Source organism: Oncorhynchus mykiss, chromosome 9, assembly GCF_057628025.1.
Source record: "Oncorhynchus mykiss isolate SJ-2025 chromosome 9, ASM5762802v1, whole genome shotgun sequence".
Lineage (NCBI taxonomy): Eukaryota > Metazoa > Chordata > Actinopteri > Salmoniformes > Salmonidae > Oncorhynchus > Oncorhynchus mykiss.
Genome location: NC_143030.1, coordinates 10445262 through 10464592, shown reverse-complemented (window position 1 = coordinate 10464592; position 19331 = coordinate 10445262). Strand labels below are relative to the sequence as shown.

At 41.5% G+C, this 19331-nt stretch overlaps 1 protein-coding gene across 2 annotated transcripts in view; it reads left to right on the top strand.

The window, feature by feature from the left end:
• LOC110532902 (sodium/calcium exchanger 3) overlaps positions 1-17869 on the top strand; it is a 91045-nt gene extending 73176 nt beyond the window's left edge. Inside the window, exons 10-16 of one of the 2 annotated variants that reach the window (XM_090183404.1) lie at positions 5389-5495; positions 7778-7890; positions 10231-10266; positions 12981-13080; positions 13339-13500; positions 14358-14468; positions 16240-17869. In XM_090183404.1, the coding sequence (XP_090039530.1) occupies positions 5389-5495; positions 7778-7890; positions 10231-10266; positions 12981-13080; positions 13339-13500; positions 14358-14468; positions 16240-16619 (1009 nt within the window). In that variant the 3' untranslated portion in view covers positions 16620-17869. The remainder of the gene's footprint in view (positions 1-5388; positions 5496-7777; positions 7891-10230; positions 10267-12980; positions 13081-13338; positions 13501-14357; positions 14469-16239) is intronic. The other variant, XM_036987176.2, reaches the window with a different exon arrangement.
• The last annotated feature ends 1462 nt before the right edge of the window (positions 17870-19331 follow it).

Genomic DNA, 19331 nt, shown 5'->3' with positions numbered 1-19331 from the left:
GGAGTCCCAAAGGGCAGCGCACAAATGGCCCAGCATCGGCGGGGTTAGGCCGTAATTGTAAATAAATAAAAAATGTTTTTAACTGACTTGTCTAGTTAAATAAAGGTTAAAAAAATGACATGTTAATAAACATTATAAAACACTTTCTATCTTTCATTTATTTCCTGTCTTTCTCTTCTTCTATTATTTATGAACTTTCCCTCTTTTATTCCTGTCTTTTTGATCTCTACCTCCCGTTCTCTGTCTGTGTCTCTATTCTCCCTCCTCTATCATGTAAGTATGAGTGCTTTGTGCTTGTAGGTATATTTTGTGTAGTGGCTGTTTGGCATGCTGCCACGGCAACGGGGGTCATGATGTCATTAGCTGGAACAAGAGGACAAACCAGGAGAACAAGAACTTTAACCGATCCTCTGGAACCCAGTCATAAACAACTGGAGAGGAGAGGAGAGGAGAGGAGAGGGAGAGGGGAAGTGAGGAGAAGGGGGAGAGGTAGAGGGAGAGGGGAAGTGAGAAGAAGGGTGAAAGGGAGAGGGAGGAGAGGAGGAAGACGATAGAAGAAGGGGGAGGGAGAAAAAAAGAGAAGAGAAGAGAGGAGGAGAAGGGGGAGAGGTAGAGGGAGAGGGGGAGAGGAGTGATGGAGAGATGGAGAAGAGAGAGATGGAAGAGAGAGAAAGACATGGTGAAAGAGAGAGAGATATGGTGATAGAAACAGACAGAGAGAGAGAGAGACACACGGAGAGATCGAAAGAGACAGAGAGAGATAGTGTATATATAATATATGTGATAGTATGTGATAGTGTATATATAATAGAAGTGATTATGTGTTTTAGTGTATATATAATATATGTGATAGTGTATATATAATAGATGTGATTATGTGTTTTAGTTTATATATAATATAAGTGATAGTGTATATATAATAGATGTGAAAGTATGTGATAGTGTATATATAATATATGTGATAGTGTGTGATAGTGTATATATAATATATGTGATAGTATGTGATAGTGTATATATAAAATATGTGATAGTGTATATATAATATATGTGATAGTGTGTGATAGTGTATATATAATATATGTGATAGTATGTGATAGTGTATATATAAAATATGTGATAGTGTATATATAATATATGTGATAGTGTGTGATAGTGTATATATAATATATGTGATAGTATGTGATAGTGTATATATAATATACGTGATAGTGTATATATAATATAAGTGATTATGTGTGATAGTGTATATATAATATATGTGATAGTATGTGATAGTGTATATATAATATATGTGATAGTATGTAATAGTGTATATATAATATATGTGATAGTATGTGATAGTGTACATATAATATATGTGATAGTGTGTGATAGTGTATATATAATATATTTGATAGTGTATGTATAATATATGTGATAGTGTATATGTAATAGATGTGATTATGTGTGATAGTGTATATATAATATATTTGATAGTGTATATATAATATATGTGATAGTGTATATGTAATAGATGTGATTATGTGTGATAGTGTATATATAATATATTTGATAGTGTATATATAATATATGTGATAGTGTATATGTAATAGATGTGATTATGTGTGATAGTGTATATATAATATATTTGATAGTGTATATAATATATGTGATAGTATGTGATAGTGTATATATAATATATGTGATTATGTGTGATAGTGTATATATAATATATGTGATAGTGCATATATAATATATGTGATAGTCTATATATAATATATGTGATTATGTGTGATAGTGTATATATAATATATGTGATAGTGTATATATAATATACGTGATTGTGTATATATAATATGCGTGATTGTGTGTGATAGTGTACATATAATATATGTGATAGTGTATACATAATATAAGTGATAGTGTATATATAATATAAGTGATAGTGTATATATAATATATGTGATTGTTTGTGATAGTATATATATAATATATGTGATAGTGTATATATAATATACGTGATTGTGTGTGATAGTATATATATACTATATGTGATATTGTATATATAATATATGTGATAGTGTATATATAATATATGTGATAGTGTGTGATAGTGTATATATAATATAAGTGATAGTGTATATATAATATATGTGATAGTGTATATATAATATAAGTGATAGTGTATATATAATATAAGTGATAGTGTATATATAATATATGTGGTTGTGTGTGATAGTGTATATATAATATATGTGATAGTGTATATATAATATACGTGATTGTGTATATATAATATATGTGATTGTGTGTGATAGTATATATATACTATATGTGATAGTGTATATATGATATATGTGATAGTGTTTATATAATATATGTGATAGTGTGTGATAGTGTATATATAATATATGTGATAGTGTATATATAATATATGTGATTGTGTGTGATAGTATATATATAATATATGTGATAGTGTATATATATAATATATGTGATAGTGTATATATAATATAAGTGATAGTGTTAATATAATATAAGTGATAGTGTATATATAATATATGTGATTGTGTGTGATAGTATATATATAATATATGTGATAGTGTATATATAATATATGTGATAGTGTGTGACAGTGTATATATAATATAAGTGATAGTGTGTGATTGTGTATATATAATATAAATGATAGTGTATATATAATATACGTGATAGTGTATATATAATATAAGTGATAGTATATATATAATATATGTGAGAGTGTATATATAATATACGTGATAGTGTATATATAATATACGTGAGTGTGTATATATAATATACGTGATAGTGTACATATAATATAAGTGATAGTGTATATATAATATAAGTGATAGTGTACATATAATATAAGTGATAGTGTATATATAATATAAGTGATAGTGTATATATAATATAAGTGATAGTGTATATATAATATATGTGATTGTGTGTGATAGTATATATATAATATATGTGATAGTGTGTGACAGTGTATATATAATATAAGTGATAGTGTGTGATTGTGTATATATAATATAAATGATAGTGTATATATAATATATGTGATAGTGTATATATAATATACGTGATAGTGTATATATAATATATGTGATAGTGTATATATAATATACGTGATAGTGTATATATAATATATGTGATAGTGTGTGATAGTGTATATATAATATAAGTGATAGTGTATATATAATATATGTGAGAGTGTATATATAATATATGTGATAGTGTATATATAATATACGTGATAGTGTATATATAATATACGTGATAGTGTACATATAATATAAGTGATAGTGTATATATAATATAAGTGATAGTGTATACATAATATAAGTGATAGTGTTTGATAGTGTATATATAATATAAGTGATAGTGTATACATAATATAAGTGATAGTGTGTGATAGTGTATATATAATATTGGTGATAGTGTATATATAATATATGTGATAGTGTATATATAATATACGTGATAGTGTGTGATAGTGTATATATAATATATGTGATTGTGTGTGATAGTATATATATAATATATGTGATAGTGTATATATAATATATGTAATAGTGTGTGATAGTGTATATATAATATAAGTGGTAGTGTATATATAATATACGTGATAGTGTATATATAATATAAGTGATAGTGTATACATAATATAAGTGATAGTGTTTGATAGTGTATATATAATATATGTGATAGTGTATATATAATATACGTGATAGTGTGTGATAGTGTATATATAATATATGTGATAGTGTATATATAATATATGTGATTATGTGTGATAGTGTATATATAATGTATGTGATAGTGTGTATATAATATATGTGATAGTGTATATATAATATATGTGATTATGTGTGATAGTGTATATATAATATATGTGATTATGTGTGATAGTGTATATATAATGTATGTGATAGTGTATATATAATGTGTGGGATAGTGTATATATAACATATGTGATAGTGTGTGATAGTGTATATATAATATATGTGATAGTGTATATATAATATATGTGATAGTATGTGATAGTGTATATATAATATACGTGATAGTCTTTATATAATATATGTGATAGTTTGTGATAGTGTGTAGTATATAATATATGTGATAGTGTACATATAATATATGTGATAGCATATATATAATATATGTGATAGCATATATAATATATGTGATAGCATATATATAATATATGTGATAGTGTGACTGTGTGTATATAATATATGTGATAGTGTATATATAATATATGTTATAGTGTTTATATAATATATGTTATAGTGTATATATAATATATGTTATAGTGTATATATAATATATGTTATAGTGTATATATAATATATGTTATAGTGTATATATAATATATGTTATAGTGTATATATAATATATGTGATAGTGTATATATAATATATGTTATATTGTATATATATGTTATAGTGTTTATATAATATGTTTGATAGTGTATATATAGTAGATGTGATAGTGTTTATATAATATATGTGATAGTGTATATATATGTTATAGTGTATATATAATATATGTGATAGTGTATATATAATATATGTTATATTGTATATATATGTTATAGTGTTTATATAATATGTTTGATAGTGTATATATAGTAGATGTGATAGTGTTTATATAATATATGTGATAGTGTATATATATGTTATAGTGTATATATAATGTGTGACAGTGTATATATAATATTTGTGATTGTGTATATATAATATTTGTGATTGTGTATATATAATATATAATAGTGTATATAATATATGTGATAATGTGTGATAGTGCATACAATATACGTGACAGTGTATATATAATATACCCCCACAGCGAGGGTCAGTCAGTGAATTATCAGTAGTGAGAACGTTCAGCGCTGAGCCAGACCTCTAACCCTCAATATGGCAGCTAGTCATAACCACACAGCGTGTGTGTGTGTGTGTGTGTGTGTGTGTGTGTGTGTGTGTTTCCTCTCGTTCTCTCCTCTTCCCCTCTGAGCATTGCGTGTTTAATCTTTTCAGGTGTTGCTGTGATTTTATTAGGGATTGTATGGTTTGGTTTTAATGGTGATTTTATGGTTTCCGTGGTGATTTTATGGTATTAATTGTGATTTTATGGTTTTAATGGGGATTTTATGGTTTTAATGGGGATTTTATGGTTTTAATGGGGATTTTATGGTTTTAATGGGGATTTTTCTCTATGTCAGTTTAATAGTGTCACTAAAGTCACCTTCTCTCCTCCTCCTCCTACTCCTCCTTTTCCTCCTCTCTCCCCTCTTCTCTGTCTCTCCTCCTCATCTCTCTCTCTCCTCTTCTCTGTCTCTCCTCCTCATCTCTCTCTCTCTCTCTTCCTCTCTGTCTTCAGGAAGATGATCGAGGTGAAGATTATTGATGATGAGCTTTATGAGAAGAACAAGACCTTCACAATGGAGCTGGGGGAACCGCTACTTCTGGATGCTGGCCAAAAACACGGTGTGTGTGACTGTGTGACTGTGTGAGTGTGTGAGTGTGTGACTGTGTGAGTGCGTGTGTGTGTGACTGTGTCTGTCTGTCTGTCTGTCTGTCTGTCTGTCTGTCTGTGTGTGTGTGTGTGACTGTGTGTGTGTGTGTGTGTGACTGTGTGTGTGTGTGTGTGTGTGACTGCGTCTGTCTGTGTGTGTGTGTGTGTGACTGTGTGAGTGCGTGTGTGACTGTGTGAGTGTGTGTGTGTGTGTGTGACTGCGTCTGTCTGTCTGTCTGTCTGTCTGTCTGTCTGTCTGTCTGTCTGTCTGTCTGTCTGTGTGTGTGTGTGTGTGACTGCGTCTGTCTGTGTGTGTGTGTGTGAGTGTGTGACTGTGTGAGTGCGTGTGTGACTGTGTGAGTGCGTCTGTCTGTCTGTCTGTCTGTCTGTCTGTCTGTCTGTGTGTGTGTGTGTGTGTGTGTGTGTGTGACTGCGTCTGTCTGTCTGTCTGTGTGTGTGTGTTTGTGTGTGTGTGTGTCGAGAAGCTGCTTAAGAACCAGCCCCTCGTGGCACACTTGGACAGCCTCGGGTGTACAGTAGGTGCAAGCTGGTGGCACTGATATTTGGCAGTCTCAGCCATGTACACAGATTGCGGGCCTGAAAAAAAAAAAAACTAGGGCAAAGAAATTGGCTAGCTGCTGCTCTGTTTCAGCTGTCGTGGGCAGCCTAGCTGTTTGGAGAAGGAGGTGCTTTCTGTACCCTGGAGGGCCGTGCAAACAGGGGCCTTTGGAATGTTTGGATCCTTTTTTTTGTAAATTTGATTGGTGGATTCAAATAAACGATTTAAAATGTGTGTGTGTGTGTGTGTCTGTTGACGTGTTTAACTATTCTTGTGGGGAGAAGTCCCCACAAAAATAGTAAACAAACAAACATTTGACCAACTGGTGACCTTTTGTTGGTCCCCACAAGGTCAAATGCTATTTCTAGGCGGTTTAGGGTTAAGGTTAGGGTTAGAATTTGTTTTAGGGTTAGGAGGCAGGGTTAGTTTTAGGGTTAGCACTAGGCTATAACTAGTTAAGCAAATGTGTCGAAGATACAAGGAATAAGATCATATGCATAACGTTAGCTAGCGAGCTAGCCAGCTAACAATAGCTAGCTGACAGTACACTTTAACTTGAAGTGAAAAATGTAGCTAGCTAGACTATCTTACCCGTATACATCATGGATGGACATGTCTCCCTCACGGATGCCACGGTTGCCCTTCGTTTGAAGATGGAATCCGGAGACAGGTGTTTTCTCCATCTCCTCAGCTGTCACACTCGTATTCCACTGATTTCAAAACTCGGTCCTCCAGAAAGTGGAGAGCATACACTTAGCTAGCAGTACACTTTAACTTGACTTTAGGTTTATGCAGTTTTACTACGCAATAAAAAAAAAATAATTAAAAGCTGCGTTAGACAGAATTACCTAGACATAGTGACCAGCTCAAATAGACAGAAGCATGCTTGCTATATGGCAGACCAATCCAAACTCATATCTCGGCATGTCCAGCCCATTCATTATCTTAGCCAATCATGGCTAACGGAAAGGTTGCTGACTTTTTCTGAGCTAAACCAACTGGGCTCGTAATTTACCCATTTAATGTGTATTTACAGATGTAACATGTTTGTTATTTTAAGGCAAATTAAAGTTCACATTTTCCAGAAGGCATTTCTGCCAAAAAAAAACGCATTTTGATAAGAAAAAGTTTACATTCAAATGGCTCTCCTGTAAAGTAGTGACCCCGCGACACACGCCTAGATTCCTGAAACGAATCACATATGACTGAAATTATACGTTGTGTTGAGATGTGACCGGAATGATTCTCTCTCATTTTTCTAATATGTCGTGAATAAGACTCCATGTGTTTCATGTTCAACGTGAAAAGCCACCAGGCCTCGGGCAGAGTTTCATTAATATAATATGTAGCGTTAGCGAGATTTTGTTTGACATACTGCTTAGCTTGTGTCTGGAGGCTAATGATAACCACCAACAGTGTCAAGCGTTGTGTTAGCATAGCTTGTGTCTAGGCGCTATTGATAACAGGTTGGTGTGATTTAATTATGCAGCGATAGTGATGCTAGCTAGTGAACACACACACACACACACACACACACACACACACACACACACACACACACACACTCTTCCGTACAGCAGAGGATGTTTTCTGAAAGCCACGTTAGCTACAAAGCTTTCTGGGAACTCATCCCGTCAGCCCATCTTGGCCCTCCTTCACATTTTCTGACCTGTCCGTCATTCCCCCGTTTCCTAGGCGACTCCAATGAGAACAAGCCGACGGATGACGAGGTGGCCAAGATGGGCTGTCCCAGTCTGGGAGAAAACACACGGATAGAGGTGGTCATCGAAGAGTCTTACGAGTTCAAGGTATCTGTGTGTCTGTGTTCATTTGAGTCCTCTTTTAGTGTGTTTGGGGTATGTTTTGGGTCTGTGTTTTGGGTCTATGTTTTGGGTCTATGTTTTGGGTCTATGTTTTGGGTCTGTGTTTTGGGTCTATGTTTTGGGTCTATGTTTTGGGTCTATGTTTTGGGTCTATGTTTTGGGTCTATGTTTTGGGTCTGTGTTTTGGGTCTATGTTTTGGGTCTATGTTTTGGGTCTATGTTTTGGGTCTATGTTTTGGGTCTATGTTTTGGGTCTATGTTTTGGGTCTGTGTTTTGGGCATTTGTTTTGGGTCTATGTTTTGGGTCTATGCCAGCGAACATTAAAAAAAGTTTAAGAAAAAAGTTTTAAAAATTACACAAATATCCATCTCTAAATGTGCCACGGCCAATTCTTACAGGAAATCATCACTGCCACCTTGTCAGTTTAGCATAAGGCTAAATGTGCCACGGCCAATTAAAATCATTGATGTAGTTACACGTGATGAATGCAGGATTTCTTACAGGAAATCATCACTGCCACCTTGTCAGGTTAGCATAAGGCTAAATGTGCCACGGCCAATTAAAATCATTGACGTAGTTACACGTGATGAATGCAGGATTTCTTACAGGAAATCATCACTGCCACCTTGTCAGGTTAGCATAAGGCTAAATGTGCCACGGCCAATTAAAATCATTGACGTAGTTACACGTGATGAATGCAGGATTTCTTACAGGAAATCATCACTGCCACCTTGACAGGTTAGCATAAGGCTAAATGTGCCAGGTTATGTAATGGGAACAGCTAACGTAAGGCTAAATGTGCCAGGTCATGTAATGGGAACAGCTAACGTAAGGCTAAATGTGCCAGGTCATGTAATGGGAACAGCTAACATAAGGCTAAATATGCCAGGTTATGTAATGGGAACAGCTAACGTAAGGCTAAATGTGCCAGGTTATGTAATGGGAACAGCTAGCGTAAGGCTAAATGTGGCAGGTTATGTAATGGGAACAGCTAGCGTAAGGCTAAATGTGCCAGGTTATGTAATGGGAACAGCTAACGTAAGGCTAAATGTGCCTGGTTATGTAATGGGAACAGCTAACGTAAGGCTAAATGTGCCAGGTTATGTAATGGGAACAGCTAACGTAAGGCTAAATGTGCCAGGTTATGTAATGGGAACAGCTAACGTAAGGCTAAATGTGCCAGGTTATGTAATGGGAACAGCTAACGTAAGGCTAAATGTGCCAGGTTATGTAATGGGAACAGCTAGCGTAAGGCTAAATGTGGCAGGTTATGTAATGGGAACAGCTAACGTAAGGCTAAATATGCCAGGTTATGTAATGGGAACAGCTAACGTAAGGCTAAATGTGCCAGGTTATGTAATGGGAACAGCTAACGTAAGGCTAAATGTGCCAGGTTATGTAATGGGAACAGCTAACGTAAGGCTAAATGTGCCAGGTTATGTAATGGGAACAGCTAACGTAAGGCTAAATGTGCCAGGTTATGTAATGGGAACAGCTAACGTAAGGCTAAATGTGGCAGGTTATGTAATGGGAACAGCTAACGTAAGGCAAAATGTGCCAGGTTATGTAATGGGAACAGCTAACGTAAGGCTAAATATGCCAGGTTATGTAATGGGAACAGCTAGCGTAAGGCTAAATATGCCAGGTTATGTAATGGGAACAGCTAGCGTAAGGCTAAATGTGGCAGGTTATGTAATGGGAACAGCTAACGTAAGGCTAAATGTGCCAGGTTATGTAATGGGAACAGCTAACGTAAGGCTAAATGTGCCAGGTTATGTAATGGGAACAGCTAACGTAAGGCTAAATGTGCCAGGTTATGTAATGGGAACAGCTAGCGTAAGGCTAAATGTGCCAGGTTATGTAATGGGAACAGCTAACGTAAGGCTAAATGTGCCAGGTTATGTAATGGGAACAGCTAGCGTAAGGCTAAATGTTCCAGGTCATGTAATGGGAACAGCTAACGTAAGGCTAAATGTGCCAGGTTATGTAATGGGAACAGCTAGCGTAAGGCTAAATGTGGCAGGTTATGTAATGGAAACAGCTAACGTAAGGCTAAATGTGCCAGGTTATGTAATGGGAACAGCTAGCGTAAGGCTAAATGTGCCAGGTCATGTAATGGGAACAGCTAGCGTAAGGCTAAATGTGCCAGGTTATGTAATGGGAACAGCTAGCGTTTTCTCACTTGTAAACCTTTTCTAATGTTGACAAGACCCTTTGTGTTTTATCTTCTGTTCTTCAGACAGCTTTTAGAATGTTTTGTGTATTCATTTTGTGTATCATTTGTGTGTGTGTGTGTGTGTGTGTGTGTGTGTGTGTGTGTGTAGTGTGGGGTGAATACACTTATGAGAAGAGCTAAGAAGGTATAGTCTCTCTTTCAGTCTCTGTATTAATAATATGCTTGTGTGTTTCTGTACGCGAGTGCATGGGGGTGTGTGTGTGTGTGTGTGTGTGTGTGTGTGTGTGTGTAAAACCTCTTTAATAAGCACATTTAAAAACGACTACTAACTCATTCCCTCACTGTATTGCCTATAAAAGCTGAATCATAACTTGAGATCAACTCAGGCCTAGTATTCGATCAGATCAAGCGTTTAACCCGGCGATAGCAGACACCCGCGTAGCAGATGATTTGTGGGTGTCGGAGATGGAGCGGTCAAATCGGTGAGCAGCTTCAGATCGTTGTCACATAGCCCCGCCCCACTCATAATAACAGCTCAGAACTACAAAGTGTGGGCTATAGTAACACATTAAAAATCCTTAAACTAAATAATGAGGATTTCTATCAGCCTAATGGAGGTGTAGATCACATCTGACATTTCAGTGTTAGAGCTTGTGAACAAGGCTGCATGGGATTTCTCTTAATGCAGCCAATGGCTGTCTTGTTAACAAGGCATCATGGGATTTCTCTTAATGTCTCCTCTGGATCTGGTGACACCAGTATATAGCATGGGATTGTTGTTTTGGATTGTTTGTACATACATTTTATTTATTGGGTTTGAGAAAAAAATAACACATTACTCTATAAATTAATAATAATTATTATTGTTATTATTATTGTTGTTATTATTGTTGTCCACTTTAGGTGTAATTCCAGGAGCTGCTTGTGAATTTGACAGCTCTGACTCAGTTCCACCCCCGACACCGTCAATACCACCGCTATGCAGATGTTGACTAAAGCGGATCGGATTGAATCAAACCCTCCGTTTTCTTTCTTTGATCTTGCTGTAAATCCTTACCGTGGAGATCCACGAGCGTGAGGGCTCTATTCAATCTGGATGGCAAGACGCATTACAGATTGCAAGCGTTTCGTTTGATCTTGCTGTAAATCCTTACCATAGGAGATCCACGAGCGCGAGGGCTCTATTCAATCTGGATGGCAAGACGCATTAGAGATTGCAAGCGTTTCGCTGCGCCCCGCGATAACCTCTGCTAAACACATGTATGTGACCAATAACCTTCGATTTGATTGTCTGATAGAAATGGTCATTTCTGATGGAGCCGAGGCATGGCGTTTACCGCGAATACAGTCTCCACTAATGTGGGGAACATGACCATTTCTGATGGAGCCGAGACATGGCGTTTACCGCGAATACAGTCTCCACTAATGTGGGGAACATGACCATTTCTGATGGAGCCGACACATGGCGTTTACCGCGAATACAGTCTCCACTAATGTGGGGAACATGACCATTTCTGATGGAGCCGAGACATGGCGTTTACCGCGAATACAGTCTCCACTAATGTGGGGAACATGACCATTTCTGATGGAGCCGACACATGGCGTTTACCGCGAATACAGTCTCCACTAATGTGGGGAACATGACCATTTCTGATGGAGCCGACACATGGCGTTTACCGCGAATACAGTCTCCACTAATGTGGGGAACATGACCATTTCTGATGGAGCCGACACATGGCGTTTACCGCGAATACAGTCTCCACTAATGTGGGGAACATTACCATTTCTGATGGAGCCGAGGCATGGCGTTTACCGCGAATACAGTCTCCACTAATGTGGGGAACATGACCATTTCTGATGGAGCCGAGGCATGGCGTTTACCGCGAATACAGTCTCCACTAATGTGGGGAACATTACCATTTCTGATGGAGCCGAGACATGGCGTTTACCGCGAATACAGTCTCCACTAATGTGGGGAACATTACCATTTCTGATGGAGCCGAGACATGGCGTTTACCGCGAATACAGTCTCCACTAATGTGGGGAACATTACCATTTCTGATGGAGCCGAGGCATGGCGTTTACCGCGAATACAGTCTCCACTAATGTGGGGAACATTACCATTTCTGATGGAGCCGACACATGGCGTTTACCGCGAATACAGTCTCCACTAATGTGGGGAACATTACCATTTCTGATGGAGCCGAGGCATGGCGTTTACCGCGAATACAGTCTCCACTAATGTGGGGAACATGACCATTTCTGATGGAGCCGAGGCATGGCGTTTACCGCGAATACAGTCTCCACTAATGTGGGGAACATTACCATTTCTGATGGAGCCGAGACATGGCGTTTACCGCGAATACAGTCTCCACTAATGTGGGGAACATTACCATTTCTGATGGAGCCGAGACATGGCGTTTACCGCGAATACAGTCTCCACTAATGTGGGGAACATTACCATTTCTGATGGAGCCGAGGCATGGCGTTTACCGCGAATACAGTCTCCACTAATGTGGGGAACATTACCATTTCTGATGGAGCCGACATATGGCGTTTACCGCGAATACAGTCTCCACTAATGTGGGGAACATTACCATTTCTGATGGAGCCGAGGCATGGCGTTTACCGCGAATACAGTCTCCACTAATGTGGGGAACATTACCATTTCTGATGGAGCCGAGACATGGCGTTTACCGCGAATACAGTCTCCACTAATGTGGGGAACATGACCATTGAATTGCAGATTGCATAGGGCCCTGAATCATGCATTGATGCCAATGACAGATTTGCTCCAAGATTTCTCTAATCTCAAGTTAAGATTCAGCCGTGTGTGTGTGTGTGTGATTGTATTAACTGACTGTGTGTGTGTGTGGGGGGTCTCTATTGTGTGTGTAGAACACAGTAGATAAGCTGATCAAGAAGACTAATCTTGCGTTGGTGGTGGGAAGCTGCAGCTGGAGAGAGCAGTTTGTCTCTGCCGTCACTGTCAGCGCAGGTACCGACCTTGCTTCCTCTCTGCGTGATGTCACATCCTGTTCACGTCATTTCACTTTCAGTCTACAGAATTCATATCGTACCGACTGAACAGAATTAGAACCCAAACTCTCTGTTCTCCCTGCCCCCCACCATCACCTTCTCCCCTCCCCTCCCCTCTCCCCCTGCATCTATCCCTTTCCTCTCTCTTTCTCTCTCTCTCTCTCTCTGTCTCTCTCTCTCTCTCTCTCTGTCTCTCTCTCTTTCTGTCTCTCTCCAGGTGATGATGATGATGAGGAGAGTGGTGAAGAGCGTCTCCCGTCCTGTTTTGACTACATCATGCACTTCCTCACCGTCTTCTGGAAAGTTCTGTTTGCCTTTGTCCCTCCGACAGAGTACTGGAATGGCTGGGCCTGCTTCATCGTCTCCATCAGTCTCATCGGTAGGTAACCCTGACCCCTGACCCCTGACCCTACAGAGTACTGGAATGGCTGGGCCTGCTTCATCGTCTCCATCAGTCTCATCGGTAGGTAACCCTGACCCCTGACCCTACAGAGTACTGGAATGGCTGGGCCTGCTTCATCGTCTCCATCAGTCTCATCGGTAGGTAACCCTGACCCCTGACCCTACAGAGTACTGGAATGGCTGGGCCTGCTTCATCGTCTCCATCAGTCTCATCGGTAGGTAACCCTGACCCCTGACCCTACAGAGTACTGGAATGGCTGGGCCTGCTTCATCGTCTCCATCAGTCTCATCGGTAGGTAACCCTGACCCCTGACCCCTGACCCTACAGAGTACTGGAATGGCTGGGCCTGCTTCATCGTCTCCATCAGTCTCATCGGTAGGTAACCCTGACCCCTGACCCCTGACCCTACAGAGTACTGGAATGGCTGGGCCTGCTTCATCGTCTCCATCAGTCTCATCGGTAGGTAACCCTCACCCCTGACCCCTGACCCTACAGAGTACTGGAATGGCTGGGCCTGCTTCATCGTCTCCATCAGTCTCATCGGTAGGTAACCCTGACCCCTGACCCTACAGAGTACTGGAATGGCTGGGCTGTCCATCTCCCTTAATATTAGGTAACACGAAATTCATGTGTAACCAAGGATTGGTCAAGTCAGCTTGAAATACCACTATCCACGGCAGCAACGAAGATGGGAAGCGTGTGGGGAGGGGGGAGGGGGCAAGAAGGTCACGTGTGCCGAAACAAACGATTAAAGGTTGTTTACCAGTGTGGGCTGGTGAGGAAGGAATCTTACTGTCTGTCGTAATGTGTTTTTGATTCGGTGTCCCTGCTAGGAGTTCTGACGGCTGTAACAGGAGACCTGGCCTCTGCCTTCGGCTGCACTGTGGGTCTGAAGGACTCTGTCACTGCCGTGGTGTTTGTAGCACTAGGGACCTCTGTACCAGGTAGATTACACACACACACACACACACACACACACACACACACACACACACATTCACATTCTCACACACACACACAGCCCCCCCCCCCCCCATACACACACACACAGCCCCCACCCCCACCCCCCCCCCCCCCCCCCCACACACACACACAGCCCCCACCCCTACACACACACACACATACAGCTCCCCCCCACACACACAGCCCCCCATACACACACACAGCCCCCCCCCCACACACACAGCTCCCTCCACACACACAGCCCCCCCCCCCCCCACACACACTCCTAGACACACACACACTCTTCCTTTCTCTCCTCTTTTCTCTCCTTCTATGTTCCCTCTGTTTGTCCTAATTGTGTAATCATGATGATGTAATGACATGTTACACTGTAACCTTCGTGCCTCGGTACCCAGGTGTGTGTTGTGGGCTGTAGGTGTGACAGAGTACGCGTGCAGAATTATGACCGCCTTAGGGGAGTTGGTCTGTGTGTCTCCTCTCACCTGCCTTATTTAATCTGGTCTTCTCTCTCCCTCTTTTTCATCCATTTTCCTCTGCCCACTTTTCTTCACCATCTATCTCTCTTTCCTCCTCCCCCTTTCTCCCATTCTTCCCATCTTCTTCCCCCCTCCCTCTCCCTTCTCTTTCTGCTATTTCTTCTCTTCTCCCTCTCCCCCCTCCTCTCTCCACTACTACCCCCCTCCCTCTCCCCCCTCCACTACTACCCCCCTCCCTCTCTCCACTACTACCCCCCTCCCTCTCTCCACTACTACCCCCCTCCCTCTCTCCACTACTACCCCCCTCCCTCTCTCCACTACTACCCCCCTCGCTCTCCCCCCTCCACTACTACCCCCCTCCCTCTCCCCCTTCTCTCTCCACTACTACCCCCCTCCCTCTCCCCCCTCCTCTCTCCACTACTACCCCTCTCCCTCTCCCCCCTCCTCTCTCCACTACTACCCCTCTCCCTCTCCCCCTCCCCTCTCCACTACTACCCCCCTCCCTCTCCCCCCTCCTCTCTCCACTACTACCCCCCTCCCTCTCCCCCTCCTCTCTCCACTACTACCCCCCTCCCTCTCCCCCTCCTCTCTCCACTACTACCCCCCTCCCTCTCCCCCTCCTTTCTCCACTACTACCCCCTCCCTCTCCCCCTCCCCTCTCCACTACTACCCCCCTCCCTCTCCCCCTCCTCTCTCCACTACTACCCCCCTCCCTCTCCCCCCTCCTCTCTCCACTACTACCCCTCTCCCCCCTCCACTACTCCCTCCCTCCCCTCCTCTCTCCACTACTACCCCCCTCCCTCTCCCCCCTCCTCTCTCCACTACTACCCCTCTCCCCCCTCCACTACTACCTCCCTCCCCTCCTCTCTCCACTACTACCCCCCTCCCTCTCCCCCCTCCTCTCTCCACTACTACCCCCCTCCCTCTCCCCCCTCCTCTCTCCACTGCTACCCCTCTCCCTCTCCCCCCTCCTCTCTCCACTACTACCCCTCTCCCTCTCCCCCTCCCCTCTCCACTACTACCCCCCTCCCTCTCCCCCCTCCTCTCTCCACTACTACCCCCCTCCCTCTCCCCCCTCCTCTCTCCACTACTACCCCCCTCCCTCTCCCCCCTCCTCTCTCCACTACTACCCCTCTCCCTCTCCCCCCTCCTCTCTCCACTACTACCCCTCTCCCTCTCCCCCTCCCCTCTCCACTACTACCCCCCTCCCTCTCCCCCCTCCTCTCTCCACTACTACCCCCCTCCCTCTCCCCCTCCCCTCTCCACTACTACCCAGACACCTTTGCCAGTAAGGTGGCCGCCATCCAGGACCAGTACGCCGACGCCTCCATCGGCAACGTAACCGGTAGCAACGCCGTGAACGTCTTCCTTGGGATCGGAGTGGCGTGGACCATCGCCGCCGTGTTCTGGCGCTCCAAAGGCCAGGTGTTTCGTGTCGACCCGGGCTCGCTGGCGTTCTCCGTCACGCTCTTCACGGTGATGGCGTGCATATGCGTGATGATCCTCCTCTACCGACGGCGAGCGTCAGTGGCAGGCGGGGAGCTCGGAGGGCCGAGGACTACCAAGATCATCACATCACTGGTCTTCTTCTTCATGTGGCTGATCTATATATTGCTGTCATCACTGGAGGCATACTGTCACATACCTGGGTTCTAGAGAGAGAGAGAGATGGAGGGGTGAGGGAAGAGCGGAAGAGAGAAGGATGGAGGGGTGGGTTGGGGGAGACAGAGAGGAGGAATAGACACAGGGAGGGAACAAAAGGAAACCCACTTGGCAAAAACTGGTTGAATCAACATTGTTTCCACGTTGTTTCAACAACAACAAAAATGAAGCGTAATGACGTTTATTCAACGTGGGAAATTGATTGGATTTGCAACTTAAATCCAACGTCATGGGACATTTTTTTGTCAGCCAAATGTAAATGAAAAGTAGATGTTGAATTGACGTCTGAGCCAGTGGGAAGGGAGGCAGGCAGAGAGGACATGTTGGAAAGAGCATTCTCCCTTTCCCTATCTAACACTAGTCAGTATTCTCCCATCTAACACTAGAGTCAGTATTCTCCCATCTAACACTAGAGTCAGTATTCTCCCATCTAACACTAGAGTCAGTATTCTCCCATCTAACACTAGAGTCAGTATTCTCCCATCTAACACTAGAGTCAGTATTCTCCCATCTAACACTAGAGTCAGTATTCTCCCATCTAACACTAGAGTCAGTATTCTCCCATCTAACACTAGAGTCAGTATTCTCCCATATAACACTAGTCAGTATTCTCCCATCTAACACTAGAGTCAGTATTCTCCCATCTAACACTAGTCAGTATTCTCCATATCAGTGAAAGCCTCTAAAATCCCCTGCTGTTGTCTAACAGGTAGAGGTCATATCAGTGAAAGCCTCTAATCCAACAGGTAGAGGTCATATCAGTGAAAGCCTCTAATCCAACAGGTAGAGGTCATCTCAGACACTTCAAACCTTTCTGCCCCCTTGCTTTACGACCCTCCTCTCCTCCTCTCTCTCTTTCCTTCCCTCGCTCACTCCGCCCAGCCTTATTCTCCAATAGACTGTAAACGTCTTAATATTGTCTTACAGTGATAGGCTAGTAGAGGACGTTAGACCACACCCCTTTCCCCGCCACCCTCGCTCCTGTTGAGCCAATCCCAAGTCACCTTGCTCCCTAAGGAAGACCTTGCCCCTCCCACTTTTCGACGGCGTTGGTGTGTAGATGTTGTTATTGCGAAATTGTAAAGAAAATAATAAATAAGGAAAACGATGATTATTATGAAGAAGTATGTTAAAAACATTGGAACGAGAGAGAAGATGATATTAAAAGACTATAATTATTATGTGAGAACTGTACGGAATGATAATAATTGAACTTTGCAATAAAGAAAATGTTGAATATGAAATATATTAAAATACTTATAAAAAAACAAACATTATTGTTGGATATAAAACTAAGATTAAACTAACCTGTTAGTAGAAAATGTGACCAACGAGCCCAACGACTAGTGACATTTTGTCTTTTCAAATGTTGCGTGGAGTAGATTTTGGACCCAGACTATCAATATATTTGTCCACTAGTCCGGCTGACCCAGTGCCCAAAATCCTTCAATTCCATCCCTGGTTACAACCATTATGACCAAGCAGGAAATGACGTAATGCCCAAACAGGATATCAGGTAACCCGGAAACAGAAAGGAGGGTGGACCAAACTGACAAACTTAATTTAGACCAATGAAATTTGAGGATAATCATGACGATGATGATGATTGGTCGATTGTTTCTAACTGTGAGTCGTATAAGAGACATTTCCGATGTTTGTCTTAAAAACGAAACAAACAAAGAAACTATGGGTTTTATGCTGAATGAATAAATAAATAAGATTTGAATATAGATATGTATAAGGCTGGTGTAAAGACTATGTACCATGCCCTCTTGGTTTCATTCTCAATGAGAGGAGACCATAGAGTTGGATAGAGGGTGCACTGGAAAATCTATTTTAGATGAGCTCTCTAGTGCAACTCTATGGCGCACACAGATCTCTCCTTCCTCCCAAAGTGTGCACTTTCCTTCACTGATTTGAATATAAATGACTGGTATAGGAAATATGGTGGGAAATGCCTACACCGATCCAATGATTTTAGATTTTCGGAAGTAGTGAACCATAGAGTTGGATAGAGGGTACACTTAAGGAGGAAGGAGATATTATTGGGATGCACCCGTCCTCTGTCTGTTGTACAGCCATTAAACTAAATCAAGGACCAACTAACCAACCAACCAACCAACCAACCAACTAACTAACTCTATGTTGTCATGCTAATACAACCACACTGTGAGACAACACACAGCCTGTCCACTGAATATTAAACCCCAGCTCCGTCCTCTGAATATGACATCACAGCTCAGTCAGTCCCTTGAATATGACATCACAGCGTAGTCCGTCCCTGAATATGCCATCACAGCTCAGTCAGTCCCTTGAATATGACATCACAGCGTAGTCCGTCCCTGAATATGCCATCACAGCTCAGTCAGTCCCTTGAATATGACATCACAGTGTAGTCCGTCCGTGAATATGACATCACAGTTCAGTCTGACTTCTGAAAATGCTAATAAGGAGTTACAAAGATCAGTGTTAACATGGGGAATTTAATGGGGAAATATTTCATAAAATATCTGACGACTACCAACATTCCTTGCCAAGGTTAGAAACGCTGAGACTAAGGTTCAATCAGGTTAACCGGCGATAGCCGACACCCGCATAGCTGATGTCTTGGAGGTGTAACCGCGTTGGAGATGTCGAATCGGTGAGTAGCTGCCCTTGTTCATTGTCACAAAGCCACACCCGTCCCACTCGAGTTAGAAGTTCAGA